The sequence below is a fragment of the Acartia tonsa genome, chromosome 9, assembly GCF_053477335.1.
Source record: "Acartia tonsa isolate MP-2025a chromosome 9, ASM5347733v1, whole genome shotgun sequence".
Classification (NCBI taxonomy): Eukaryota; Metazoa; Arthropoda; class Copepoda; order Calanoida; family Acartiidae; genus Acartia; species Acartia tonsa.
The window spans coordinates 23,165,628-23,178,071 of record NC_137268.1 but is presented as its reverse complement, the minus strand read 5'-3'; the positions used below and the strand labels follow the sequence as shown (position 1 = coordinate 23,178,071).

Below are 12,444 nucleotides of genomic sequence, written 5' to 3'. Positions count from 1 at the left end.
CATCCAGAAGAGCGAAGCTCTAAGACGGTAGGACAAACGAACATCAATACATAATAGAAATCTATAGGACAATTCTAAGTTAGAAACCAACATGTTTTAATTAGACACACACACTCTCTGGAAAAGATTGATCTTACCCAACTGCTATATCTATAGAAATCTTCATACTAAGTTTGAAATTCTTAGGACAATTCTTTATAACACTAACCTTTTTAAAATGCAATTACAAGATTGAAAATATTGAAGTAACCAGATCTTGAAGTGATAAACAAGGACGAAAGCATCTATATTTATTAAAACATCAACTAAAGTGATCCAAAAGAAAGAGTTTTAAATAATTTGCAAACTAACTGTTAAATAAGGCTAATGAGTTGATAATCAAACATGATAATAAAACGTGCTAATTTTTCTCAACAGATTATGAATAATCTTCACAAAATAAAGATTTTATTCGTATCCCAAATCAAGAAGCGCAGCAATAATCAATTGAACGAAACAAAGAACAGTAAGTCACTGCACAGTACTTATAATTTTTTTCTTCATTTTCTGATACATTCCAGATATAGAGAAGCTCTACTTTGCTTGTTGGCTAAATCCTAACAAGGACAAAATTATTTGTAGGCGGCTTAAATCAGCGATGTGGAGACTCTTTATTTCAAATTCAAAAAGTATGATAGATCATGTATTTGATATAGTAATTCTTTTGAAATTTTATATGCGACTAGCATTATTTTATTTAAAATTTTAAATTGTTTGTTACTTTTATTTACTACTAGCAGCTACACCCCTAGAGCTCTAGAGGCACTTAAGGTAGTAGAGGGAAAAGTGGACCTCATCCCATTTTTTATTTTGAGTTTAAAAAGAGTAAACAAATTTTGGGGGGAGGGGGTGAAGACACCCTCCCCAAAAATAGTTTAAAACCTTTCCCAGGACCTATAAGAAGCTTCACTGTAAAGGAGAACAATATCGGTTCAGCAGTTAGCGAGATCCTTCGGGACAAACAAAAAACGCTTACTACTTTTATATAATAGGATTACCACTTATTTGCTATTGCCACTTATTACCAAATTATCATCATTTATTACCAAAGAAATTATCATTTGAATTTTCAATCTTTTATTCCATATTTTTTTACAATTTTATATTTTTATAATAAAAATAGATAACAGTTTCGTACAACATTCAGATCACAAAGTTTCATTTTAATACTAGATCACTTTTCATCAGAGCTCGGTAGCAGCAGCTACATAAAGTTTCAATTTAACTGAGCAGCTATCGAGCCCTGCCTTTACAGTTTTATTACTAACAAGTTTTTTTAAAGAAAAATAAAAACAAAACTTAAATAATTGATTATTAGTATCAATTAAAGATTGTATTTTGCTAGTAAATAAAACTTTAAACCAAAACTATAAATGTTAATTATATTTGTAAATATGAAGTAATAAAAGTTATGTAAAATGTGTAAATAAGAGATTTTGAATAAAATTAAACTTTAAGCGCATGAAAAATATTAGAAAAGCTGTCCATTATTGAAGATTTCCTTCTCCCAGATTTAGCCAGCTGCTTCCCGGACTTTTCAGCAAGCTTCTTTTTAGAATCAGCCGCAGCCAGGGTTGCATTTTGAGATGATTGGTTGGCTTTCAATACAAGAGCAGAATCAGTTCTGCTGCCTTTATACTTTGTAGGCTTTTGTTTGGTGGATGATACTTGACCGCCGGCTCCTGTGCGGTTATTAAAGCTGGCTGTGCGGCCGATTTGGGCGACTGTTTGCTGTTTGAGCTGCAGGCTGAGGTTGCTGGAGGAGAGTCTTCCCTGACGGACGGCCTGGCCGTGCATCTGGGCCTCCATGGTCAGCTGGTTGATCAGGGATAGGCAGGTGCACAGGCGGTCAACGTTCATGCGGTTCTGCTGAAGTCCAGTTTTCAATAATCTAAAAAGGAAAAAAATCTTATCAATATTTATCATTACCTTACAGAAAACTAATCAAAAATAATGTAATAAAATCCTTCTATTGTAGAACAAAAAAAAAGACTGTCACTGTCTATTATTAATTAGAATTATATAATTTTCTATTTAACTAATTCAATTATGTAAATCTCATAAAAAAAGCAATTTCATTTCTTTCAGATACAATTATACTAAAACATAAAAAAAGTTGCAATTGCAAAATAAATGCTTTTATTCAATTATTTTTCTCTTAATTGATTAATTGCTTCAAGTGTTGTATCTTATATATATCATATATATAAAGAAATAAAAAGTTTTATAGCTGAAAAATATGAAGAGAATGAAAATGGATATCATTAAAGTTCAATTATTTCTATTTTTACCTTTTTTTGAAATGTTTACAAAGCTTTACAAGAAATATTATCGCATTTTAGCTAAATTCCCTACTATGACGTTTTATTTATATTTTTGTTATAAAGAAATAATTATTATTTTTTCTTAATTATTTCTTAATAATCAATATTAAGAAAACGGTTATTTCTTGGTTTCATAAGGAACCATAAGGACTATCATTCAAAGATTTTAACATCAAATGAATTTAAGAAAAATTGCTTAAGTTGCTTAAATTCGTAAGATTTTAATAAATTGATATAAAAAAGTACCTAAGTTCGACTCCTAGCTTGTAGAATCTTCTGAAGACACTGGTCCATTCTAATCCAAAGAATTCAACGCTTGGATCTGCAGATACGCCGCTGTCTCGTACTATTCCAGAATATTCCTAAAAAAAAACAATTGTTTATTAAAGGAGGACAACATTAAAAATAATCTCTTTATACAGTTAGGGAGTTGAATCCATTTTTATAGAAGCAGAAATATAATCTATGATTATGGTTTGGACCCTCTAAAACTGTAATCTACCTTTCCACTTTCCCCTCTCTTGGTGAAGATATCTTCAACGCCGATACGATTTTTGAAATGTAAGATTCTACTTTCCCTTCTCTTGGTGAAGATATCTTCAACGCCGATACGATTTTTGAAATGTAAGATTCCACTTTCCCCTCTCTTGGTGAAGATATCTTCAACGCCGATACGATTTTTGAAATTTAAGATTCCACTTTTGCCTCTCTTGGTGAAGATATCTTCAAAAAGAGAGACAAAAGTGGAATCTCATATTTCAAAAATCGTATCGGCGTTGAAGATATCTTCAACAAGAGAGGGGAAAGTGGAAGGGTAGATTACAGTTTTAGAGGGTCCAAACCATAATCATAGATTATATTTCTGCTTCTATAAAAATGGATTCAACTCCCTAACTGTTATAGTTCATTAATAGTTATTCTCGCATCGTATTATAAACGGCTTTCCGCGGATATAGAATGTATGTACAAGTATAAGATTAAAACTAGTTTTTTTAGCCCCGAGTTGCCGAAGTCAAAGTCAAAGTTTTAAAAGTACTTTTGGCAGAATTTATAAACATACTTATTTTTGATCAATATCGATCAAAAAGAAAAATAAGAGATTTAGTTATATTTTTGGGTTCATAAATAGGATTAGTTTTTAAAAAAGGAATTAGAAAAATAATTTTTCTCATGTAGCTTATACAGAAAACAAGGATTATAACATCCATGAGTAGCTTAATAGAGATCATGGAATGGAAAATAGATAAAATAATTTATTGTGCAGATGTTCAGTTGAAATAACAAAGAAAAGAAAGAAAAGAGAATATCCAAAAACGTAAAGAATATCACAAAATCTTAAAAAAATAGTGTTTATGTCTTTAAAGCATGACCGATTGACAGACGGATAATGTATAGACTAGATGCGCATATGTCATAGGAATCTCTACTGAAAATAGAAAACACAAATTGCCTTTTAGTTTTTAATTTTTCTTAATATTTTTGTAGCTGTCTTTTAAATAAAAACCATTCAAATGTATTTTTTGTAGACAGACCACCACTCAAGACGCAATTAGAAGCTTCGCAACAAAAATAATTATGTTATTTATAGAAAGTTTGACGTTTAATGAAACCTTAATGACGTTCAACACTTCTTATCTAAGGTGTTAGAGATTTATTTTGAAAGTTTTTTTCAAGATTTACACACACAGGCTTCGTATTCAAAACTTCAGGTGAATGTTTATTTTAGGTTTAGATATATTTAGAAGATTTTGAAAATATTTGTTGTAAATTTGAATATAGGTCTAATATATATATCTCGGATCGTCTGTCTGTCTGATGTTAATTAGCTGGATAAATGTATAAGTATAGATGTATAACCCAGACAACGTTGAGCCAAAGTTGAGCCGACCTTTTTGTCTGTTAGAAAATTGCTGTGTTTATATTTCCGACCCTAATGGCTGATATTATCAAAGACCCGATTGAAAGTCGGCACCAAGTCTCCACCCTATAGGAACAAATGAAATGTTTAAGACTGCTTTCAATTTTTTTCTCTTACTTATTACTGGCTGTCAAGTAAAAATTTAAAAAACTAATTTCAAGTCCTTCAAATACTTCATATAAAAAACTTATTTGTTCTAAAAAGCTAAACTAACTGAGAAAAATGCTATCCTAGTTTCCATATACATAATTTTAAATTTACAAAAATCAGGCAAAATTTAAAAGAAATATCAGTTACTAAATTCCATATTGTAAGGTATGATATAATGCTTAATTAAAAAATTTTTATTTCAGAAATTTCGTATTTGTTTAAGTCACTATATGTATTCATACTTCTACAAGTATATTTGTTTTATGTTCGTCTGTTGCGCCTTTTTTTGTCGAAATAATACTATGTCATTGTCTTATAAGCAGCATTGCTAATGTTTTGGTATTAGAGTAAAACACTAGAGGGGGAAGGGGTTAAATAACTGTAACTACCCCTCGCAGTGTCCATGTGCCGACTCTCAATTAGGTCATTGAAAATCAACCAATAGTGTCTGTTATATCAACACAGCCAAGTTGCATAAAACAATTTAGTAGCAGACAAAAAAGGTCATTGAAAAAGAGAGGGAGGTAGTTATCTGTAAATACATCAATACTATATAATAGATCTGTTGTTCTGGTAAGGCAAGAATTAAAACTCATTCGAAAAAATGATAAATATAATAGTTTTTAGATTTTTATTTTATTTCTAAAAATCCTCGTTTTCTGGAATATAATTTTCCACGTATAGAGATACGAACCATTTAATACGATAATATATTTTTCATTGAGTTTATAATTGATTATTTAATTATGATTACAACAGAGTCGATGATTTTATCTTTATTAATTGATTTTAGATTAACATTTTATTACTAGGTAAGGAAGTAAAGAATGATTACATTCAATATTAACAAGAACAAAAACTACAGATAAAACGCAAAATATCATGATGCTAAATTTTTTTAAAAACATTTTGATCACTTCAAATTTTACAGATTTATTTTATACTTACATAATTCAAATGAATTGTTAAAATAGCTAAATACCTCATTTCCATAAAATTTTAAGGTCATGTCAATTTCTCCTTTCTTTCTTTTAACATTCTTTTATTTTTTTTAATGCGTTTTAGATCTAGACATTTCATTCTTATAGTATCTATATACTTTTTTAGCGTAGCCACTCTATGCTACAAGTTAAAAGTGAACTTAATTTTATTTCAACTCTTATTACCACATAAAGATATAAATAATTGTGCATTGAAGTTAAGTTTAAATGCAAGAATTTAAAATAACAAAAATAACCTTAGATATCTGAGTCCTTTGATCTTAATTTTTAACTTAAACAAAGTATTTGACTTAATTATTATATGCTGCATTGAACTATTTTTGATATAGAAAAAATCGTTTTATCTAGCTATGTTACTAAGATACATATTTATTCTTGTTTGTTAATGAGGTTTAGATAGCAGAGACTGTACATATCTAATCATGCATATATTTGCTGATATTTGCTTTCTACTTTGTGACGTCACATGACGTCCAGATACGTGACGTGGCATTTCAAGCAGTTGGATAAAATAATATTATAAGATTTGCATCATTTTATGTATAAATAAATGGGAATTACCCTTAACTAATCCAATTTGACATATTCCAGTATAGGTAATGTGCTTTGAAATTAAATCTTTGGAAAGCAGACTATTGCTTACAATAAAGCTGGACATTTATCTAAAATGACCCCCCACCCACCCCCCACCAAAAAATCGAAAACTATGATTTACACTTTTTAAAATTAATTAATGGCTACAACTTTGAAAGAAAATAATGTATTCTAATTGGGAAAATTTACAGTAATATTACAATATATTTCCGATATAGCTTTACAAAAAGTAGACCATAGATACGGATATGGAATACTGTAGGATTAATTTCCAATAAAAAGCTTAAAACCGGTTTTATTCCTTTGGAAAAAACGAAGCAGTTTTTTACCTGAGCTGTGAGCATGTAGAAAGCAGAGCTCAAAAGACGCTGTCTCAATAAATCAAGTCCAAACTCAACCTAAACAAACAATTAATCAAATTTTTATGATTGTATACCAACAAATACTTTGCCTGAAATAATTTTATTATGCAATTTTTTTAAGTTTATGGTAATATTAAATGAAAATGGCTCAAATAATCGAAGGAGGGTTGGGGAAAATAAAATTAAACAAAAACCAATGCGCATAATTTGCTTAAATTTTTTTTTTACAGAATATCATCCTTATCTTTTTTTATTTTGTATGTAATTCTTTTATGAATGATTGCTTCTTATTTGTTTTCAATATGAGTGTAGCTACTAAAAAATTTCATCAAGCCTGTACGTGAAATTTTTATACAACGTTAGATGACAAACCGTTATGACAAACTGAATAAATTTGTTATTTTTGCTAAACAGGGACAGAGAAGGGGACATTGGACTGTAAATCATAATGGTGCCTAAAGTTTAATAACATAGTTATCTTATTCGTGGCTCAAAATAATTGGTTGCATTATTTATAATCAAATAAAGGTGCAATTTTGTTTATCATTATTGCAATTATACATAAATCTAATGTCCGTTTCTTTTGCAATACTTTTGAATGAACTCAATTGTAATTTTGCTGTGCAATAAATACATGAGTAATCTATGATATTGATAATAGTTATATGTTGTAATAACTATAAAAAGGAAAAAAATATTGATAAAGATTTTTCTTTGGAAAAGAGATTGTTTTTTGTTTGTCTATGTAAATATCAATATTATTTTTAGACTATGCAAACATGTACATATTTTATAAAATTCTTATAAGATCTCGAATGAATCTAGATAATCATTTTTTTTAAAGGGAAGCTTTTCTATAATTAGGGTATGATGTACGCAGTAATGACAACATATCACCTCATGGACATTAAGGCATATTGAATTTTTAAGGATATTTTAAACTTTTGCAATCATCTAATAAAAATCATCAGATTTTAGAGTTTCAAATAATTTTGATGGATTTTTTTTAAAATTAAGTGTAAAATACAATTTTACTTATTCTTCTAAATGACCCAGAATGTCTGTATGTCTCTGTACCCTGTATAAATTGCCTCTAGATCTGTAGCCGCTAGTTTTGAGAAAACATTAAGACAGTTTTTGTTCTTTCTTCAATAGAATAGTTTAAAAATAAACACAAATGATGTATGTAATCATTTCATGCAGCAAAACATTATAGAAATTTTCAAGCAAACATATTAGGCTAAAAATATTAGGATCAAGTTGGAAATACGGCCAAACGGCTGGCCACACTGCCAGTTTTAGAAGCCTACTACGCACATAAACATGCGATACAAAAAAAATTACGCGCATTGAACTAGCCATGCGCTTCATGTAAAAATGTGATTTTAAACGTTTTATTTGTATCAATTATGGGGCCATAGTTCTAACTATCTGCGATCCAAAAATTAGTGGCCGGTTGTTTTGCCATATTTCCCAACTTGATCCAAATATTGGAGTTTATTGACGTAATTCACTTGAGCTAAAAATATTTGTTTTAAATATCATACACGAGACTCAGTTCATTGTTCAACTCACGCTTAAATTTGCAGTTAGACTTGGGTGCTGTTATTTTATCAACTTAGAACCAGTTTTATATGGTAAATTTATGTGTCTGATAGTACTGATTACAGTTAACGCAAAATATAGAAAATTTGCTTATGTAAGTTGATTTTTTTTTATGCCGTATAATCCACATAAACAAATAAAAAACTATGTGTCAACACAGTGCCTCCAGTTCTAACAGGGAGACATTTTTCATACATTACATTCATGCACTATTCATAAAGTTTATGGTAGAGTGGGGGTAATTTTGTCTCCTATATTTGCTTAAACTTTAGTACCGTTATTATATCAACAGTATATTTTGTAAATCTTTATGATGTCTCATTTAGATAATATTTCATATTAAACATAAGTTATTCAACATATAGCAGAGATAAGACAATGGATGATAAATTAACAATTAACAATGATAATAAACAAAACCAAACCTGCTGTAGAATATAATTATTGTTTGAAAATAAAAAGAAAATTTGGATAAAATATGATTTAAATACCCTCTTTTATCCTAGGTATTATAAATGAGCCAAATCTTATTGACAAACCAATAATTATATAATTATAGAGCTCAATAATAAAGGTACAAATCAATTAATTGTTAAAATAAAGGTTGATTTTATTGACCTAAAAAGCATTTAAAGGTACAAACTGACAAATAAACGTATGTATTTTTTGCAAGAAAGGATTATATTTAATTCCATATGTAGCAAAGCTATGAGAATTTAATTTTGCCTTGCCCTACCACACTTCTTGTAACACTTAGACATGGCTTTGTCTTTTCATAAACCCTCGTCCCTTTTTACTCCATTCACAGATAAGTAGAAAATGACAGACAGGCAAACACGGACAACTTATAGCATAGTTCTAACAAAGTTCTATTTAAAAGTTTTGAAAGAAAGATTCAAGTTTCTATGTAAAGATTAAAACAAGTATAAGCTCTACTTAATAAAAACTTATAAAATATTGGATAGGAGAGTTTGGATCCTGTTAAAAACAATATCGCCCCTTGATATTTCTTGGCCAAAAAGATCCTATGAATCGATTATTGTGTAATTTTTAGTGGAGCTTTTATTTTTATTCAATATGTTTTAGGCTATTTTAGAAGAGCTTATGTTGAGAGAAGGTTGTTTTATTATGAAGTATTGACCAATAGAAAATATTTACCCTCCCTCCTTCTACCATTAAAAAATAAGAGGGGTCGATTGATCTCTTAGCCATAAAAATATTTGTTGATATTGCTTAGTCCCTCTAAATCAATGACCAAACTTTATAAGTATAATTATGTACAAGACAAAGAGTTTTTCCTACTAAATTTTCTATGACGTCATAGACTTTGTGTGTTCTGGTAGATTTTATTGTTTGCACAGGTGTGCATTGAATTCCGCTCAAGAATCACATTATAAAAAATAGAACCGCATATTGTCAAAATTGCACAATCTGCCACTTATTTTATGGCTAATTTTATATCAAATAGCTATTCTTGTAAATTTGCTACTGTGTGATTTTTTGCAAATGTTAAACACTTTGTGGATGTGAATTCACACTATTTGCAGAGATTTTCAGGAAATATTAGGAAAGGAAAGTTATACTGAAGATAAATAGAGCAACAGGAACGACATATATTATTTTCCTCCAACTTTTATTTCTGTGAAGAAGAGGGGTAATTTTTGCATGTAAAATTTAAAATACTTTTTTCTCGATTTTTTTTTTTTAATATATATCTTCAATCTGTGAATAAGTATTATCTGCTAAATTGTTCTATATTTTGTGTATTTATACTTTTCTACTTAAAAACATTTGTATGGCTCTCTATATGAATGATTTTTTGATGCGTAGCTACTATATAAACTTAATTTATCATCTGTCTGTTTGTCTCTAATCTTGTCTGTACATCTGCAATGATAGAATTCTTTGAATTTTCCCCTTATTCTCCCCTACTCTATTTCAATTTATATTTTACTTTTCTTTAACATTATTTTTCCCCCTTTCTTTTCCAATTTCATTTCCCCTTTGTTCCCCCATTCTTTTCCCCTTTTCTTTCCTTCTTCTCCCCCCTTTATTGTCCTATTGTCAGAAAAACAAAAAAATTAACTAATAACTTACCTTTGAAATATTGTCCATTATACTCTTTGAATCAGTCAAGGGGTTCTTTTCTTTGGCATGTCTGAAATATAATATACATACAATCAAGATAAAACAATTTTTAAAGATACTTTGTATCTTAAGTTGCTCATCAAATATCCAGCTACACTCTTTTATTCAGAGAATCTTTAGGGTAGATTAATTTTTATTATAGAAGAAGCATATATAAAATAAACTCTAAATCATTGGCGTTAGGTAAAAAGTTGTTATATTCTAGTTAGGAAGTACAATTTTTATTTTATGCATTATCGAATATTGAAAATATCTTATGTACAATTATTTATAGAAAAAGACACTTTAGCTAAGCAAACAAGAAACATCTATTTACGTAGAGTTTACCTATATATTTGAACAAAATAATATGTACTTGTACTTTTAAAGTACATGCAAATTTCTATTTACTTATAATTCTATTTGTATCAACCAATCCATCTATCCAAAAATCTAACTATCTAACCATCTATCCATCAATCCATTAATCCATCTAACTATCTATCCATTTGACTATCTATTCATCAATCCTTCTATCCATTTCTTTCTTTCCCCATATTATGTATTCATAAATCTATCCATCGGTATAAGATCTATCAATCAATGCATATATCCACTGTATATCTATGCACCTACTCATCTATAGATGTACATCCACTCTTTATGTACATTTACACCTATCAATCTATCCATCTTACTATATATCTACTAAACAGTCCATCTATTCATTTGTTTATTTCTCCTAATCTCGTTTCCATAAATCTAATTATCCAGCAGTGTAAATATCTATCAATCTATCCATATATCTTCTATACATCTATTTACCATGTACATCTAATCCATTCTTTATGTACCTTTACACCTATCAAATTCAACCATTCTATCTATTCATCCATATATCTATCTATCTATGTACCTAAGAAGTGTAGAACACTCTCCAACCAACTTTTCTACATCTTCCAGATTATTTTCTTTGTTAATAATCTCTTTTAATTCCTCTACTTCTGACTCAGAACTGGATAATTCTAAAAAATTAAATCTATCAAAACTTATTTAATATTGTTGTTAATGTAAAATATGCATAGTTTAATTAACTAATTTTTATTTCAAAGGACATACGGTGATTAAAAAATCAATAAAAATTCTAATTGAAACAATTGTTCAGTCTTTTTATAAAAGATAAAATGACTGAAGCACGGATTTGACATGAGCTAGGGGCACCTTGAAGGTCAAAATATCAAAAAAGGAGCATAAATAATTGATAGAGACAACACACATTATAAATTGCTTCAATCCTTGTGATGTGACTTACATTTTTGTTAAAAATATATGATTTATGAAAACGAAAATTGCTTTTTAGCAAAAAAGATATAACTTTTTAAAAAATTGTATTGAATCAATATTTGAAATGCATAAATAATGGATAATTATTGAATATCATTCTTATGAAAGAGCTGCATAGATTTTAATTTTTAAAAACATGTTGAATGTTTTTTTTGCAAATTTTATGTCAAAAATCAAATGACTAATTTATTTGCAAATTTAAATTCAAATCGTGGAATATCAAATTAAAAATCACCTTTAAAAATCTCTTCCTTTTTAGGAACTGCAATATCAAAATCAAAATCATTTTTACAATTATTGTTTTCAATCGTAGGATACATTTTTATCACAAGTTAAAAATTCGTTCGTTTATAAGCAACAAAGTACTAAAAGCAAGAGCAAAGTGAATGCTATGCTATTTCTCTGTCGCTTTCGCGTTCGGAGGTTTGTGTAAAACTAAACAGATCTCCGACACCACACTGTTTAAATACCCGGACATAGTTTTGTCGGAGGATTTTTTTCTCAGAAAACTTGGCGCATTTTTTTTTCGTTCTAAACATCTGTTTTCTATCTGATACAAGTGTGCATTTACGGTCATTTGGGAATTTTAGATTTGGAAGCAATTTTTGAATGGCAAAAAGTATGAGTCACTTAAAAGTTCATTGTATATGAAAAGTATATACCTAAGATAATAAGAATTATGTGTAATACGGGTTAAACTAAAAACCCAGAAATTTTAAAGATTTTATAATAAAAAATTTCAGGTATCTTTTGATTAAAAAAACGCCACTACTGTAACCTTTTGCTTTAAGAAAACGAACATTTAAAAAACATTGCAATAAAATAATTGTTTAAGTATCAAAAGCCTTGGTAAAGTCAAAGTGTTTATATTCATACTTTAGAATGGTTCTTTAACTTAAATAGATCTTTGGAAGGTTTATAACAAATAATAATTTATTACCAATTGAAATTTTATTGTTGATATAAAATTATAACTGTCT

At 28.7% G+C, this 12,444-nt stretch overlaps 1 protein-coding gene across 1 annotated transcript; it reads right to left on the bottom strand.

Annotated features, from left to right (window-relative positions):
* Positions 1-1,099: 1,099 nt before the first annotated feature.
* On the bottom strand, positions 1,100-12,161 carry LOC145328547 (uncharacterized). Its single transcript, XM_080172280.1, has 6 exons — positions 11,700-12,161; positions 11,037-11,145; positions 10,091-10,151; positions 6,356-6,424; positions 2,610-2,725; positions 1,100-1,930 (listed from the first exon to the last, which is right to left on the bottom strand). The coding sequence occupies exons 1-6, from the start codon at positions 11,782-11,784 to the stop codon at positions 1,486-1,488; spliced, it is 885 nt and encodes a 294-aa protein (XP_080028406.1). The 5' UTR covers positions 11,785-12,161; the 3' UTR covers positions 1,100-1,485.
* Positions 12,162-12,444: the final 283 nt, after the last annotated feature.

What these genes read in the sequence shown, in the direction of transcription:
- LOC145328547 (XM_080172280.1), bottom strand. Translation starts at nt 11,784, where the DNA reads ATGTATCCTACGATTGAAAACAATAATTGTAAAAATGATTTTGATTTT. An exon ending in TAATGGACAATATTTCAAAG is followed by an intron (nt 6,425 to 10,090) that starts GTAAGTTATTAG and finishes TTGTTTGTTTAG; the next exon opens with GTTGAGTTTGGACTTGATTT. An exon ending in AAGCTAGGAGTCGAACTTAG is followed by an intron (nt 1,931 to 2,609) that starts GTACTTTTTTAT and finishes TTTCCTTTTTAG; the next exon opens with ATTATTGAAAACTGGACTTC.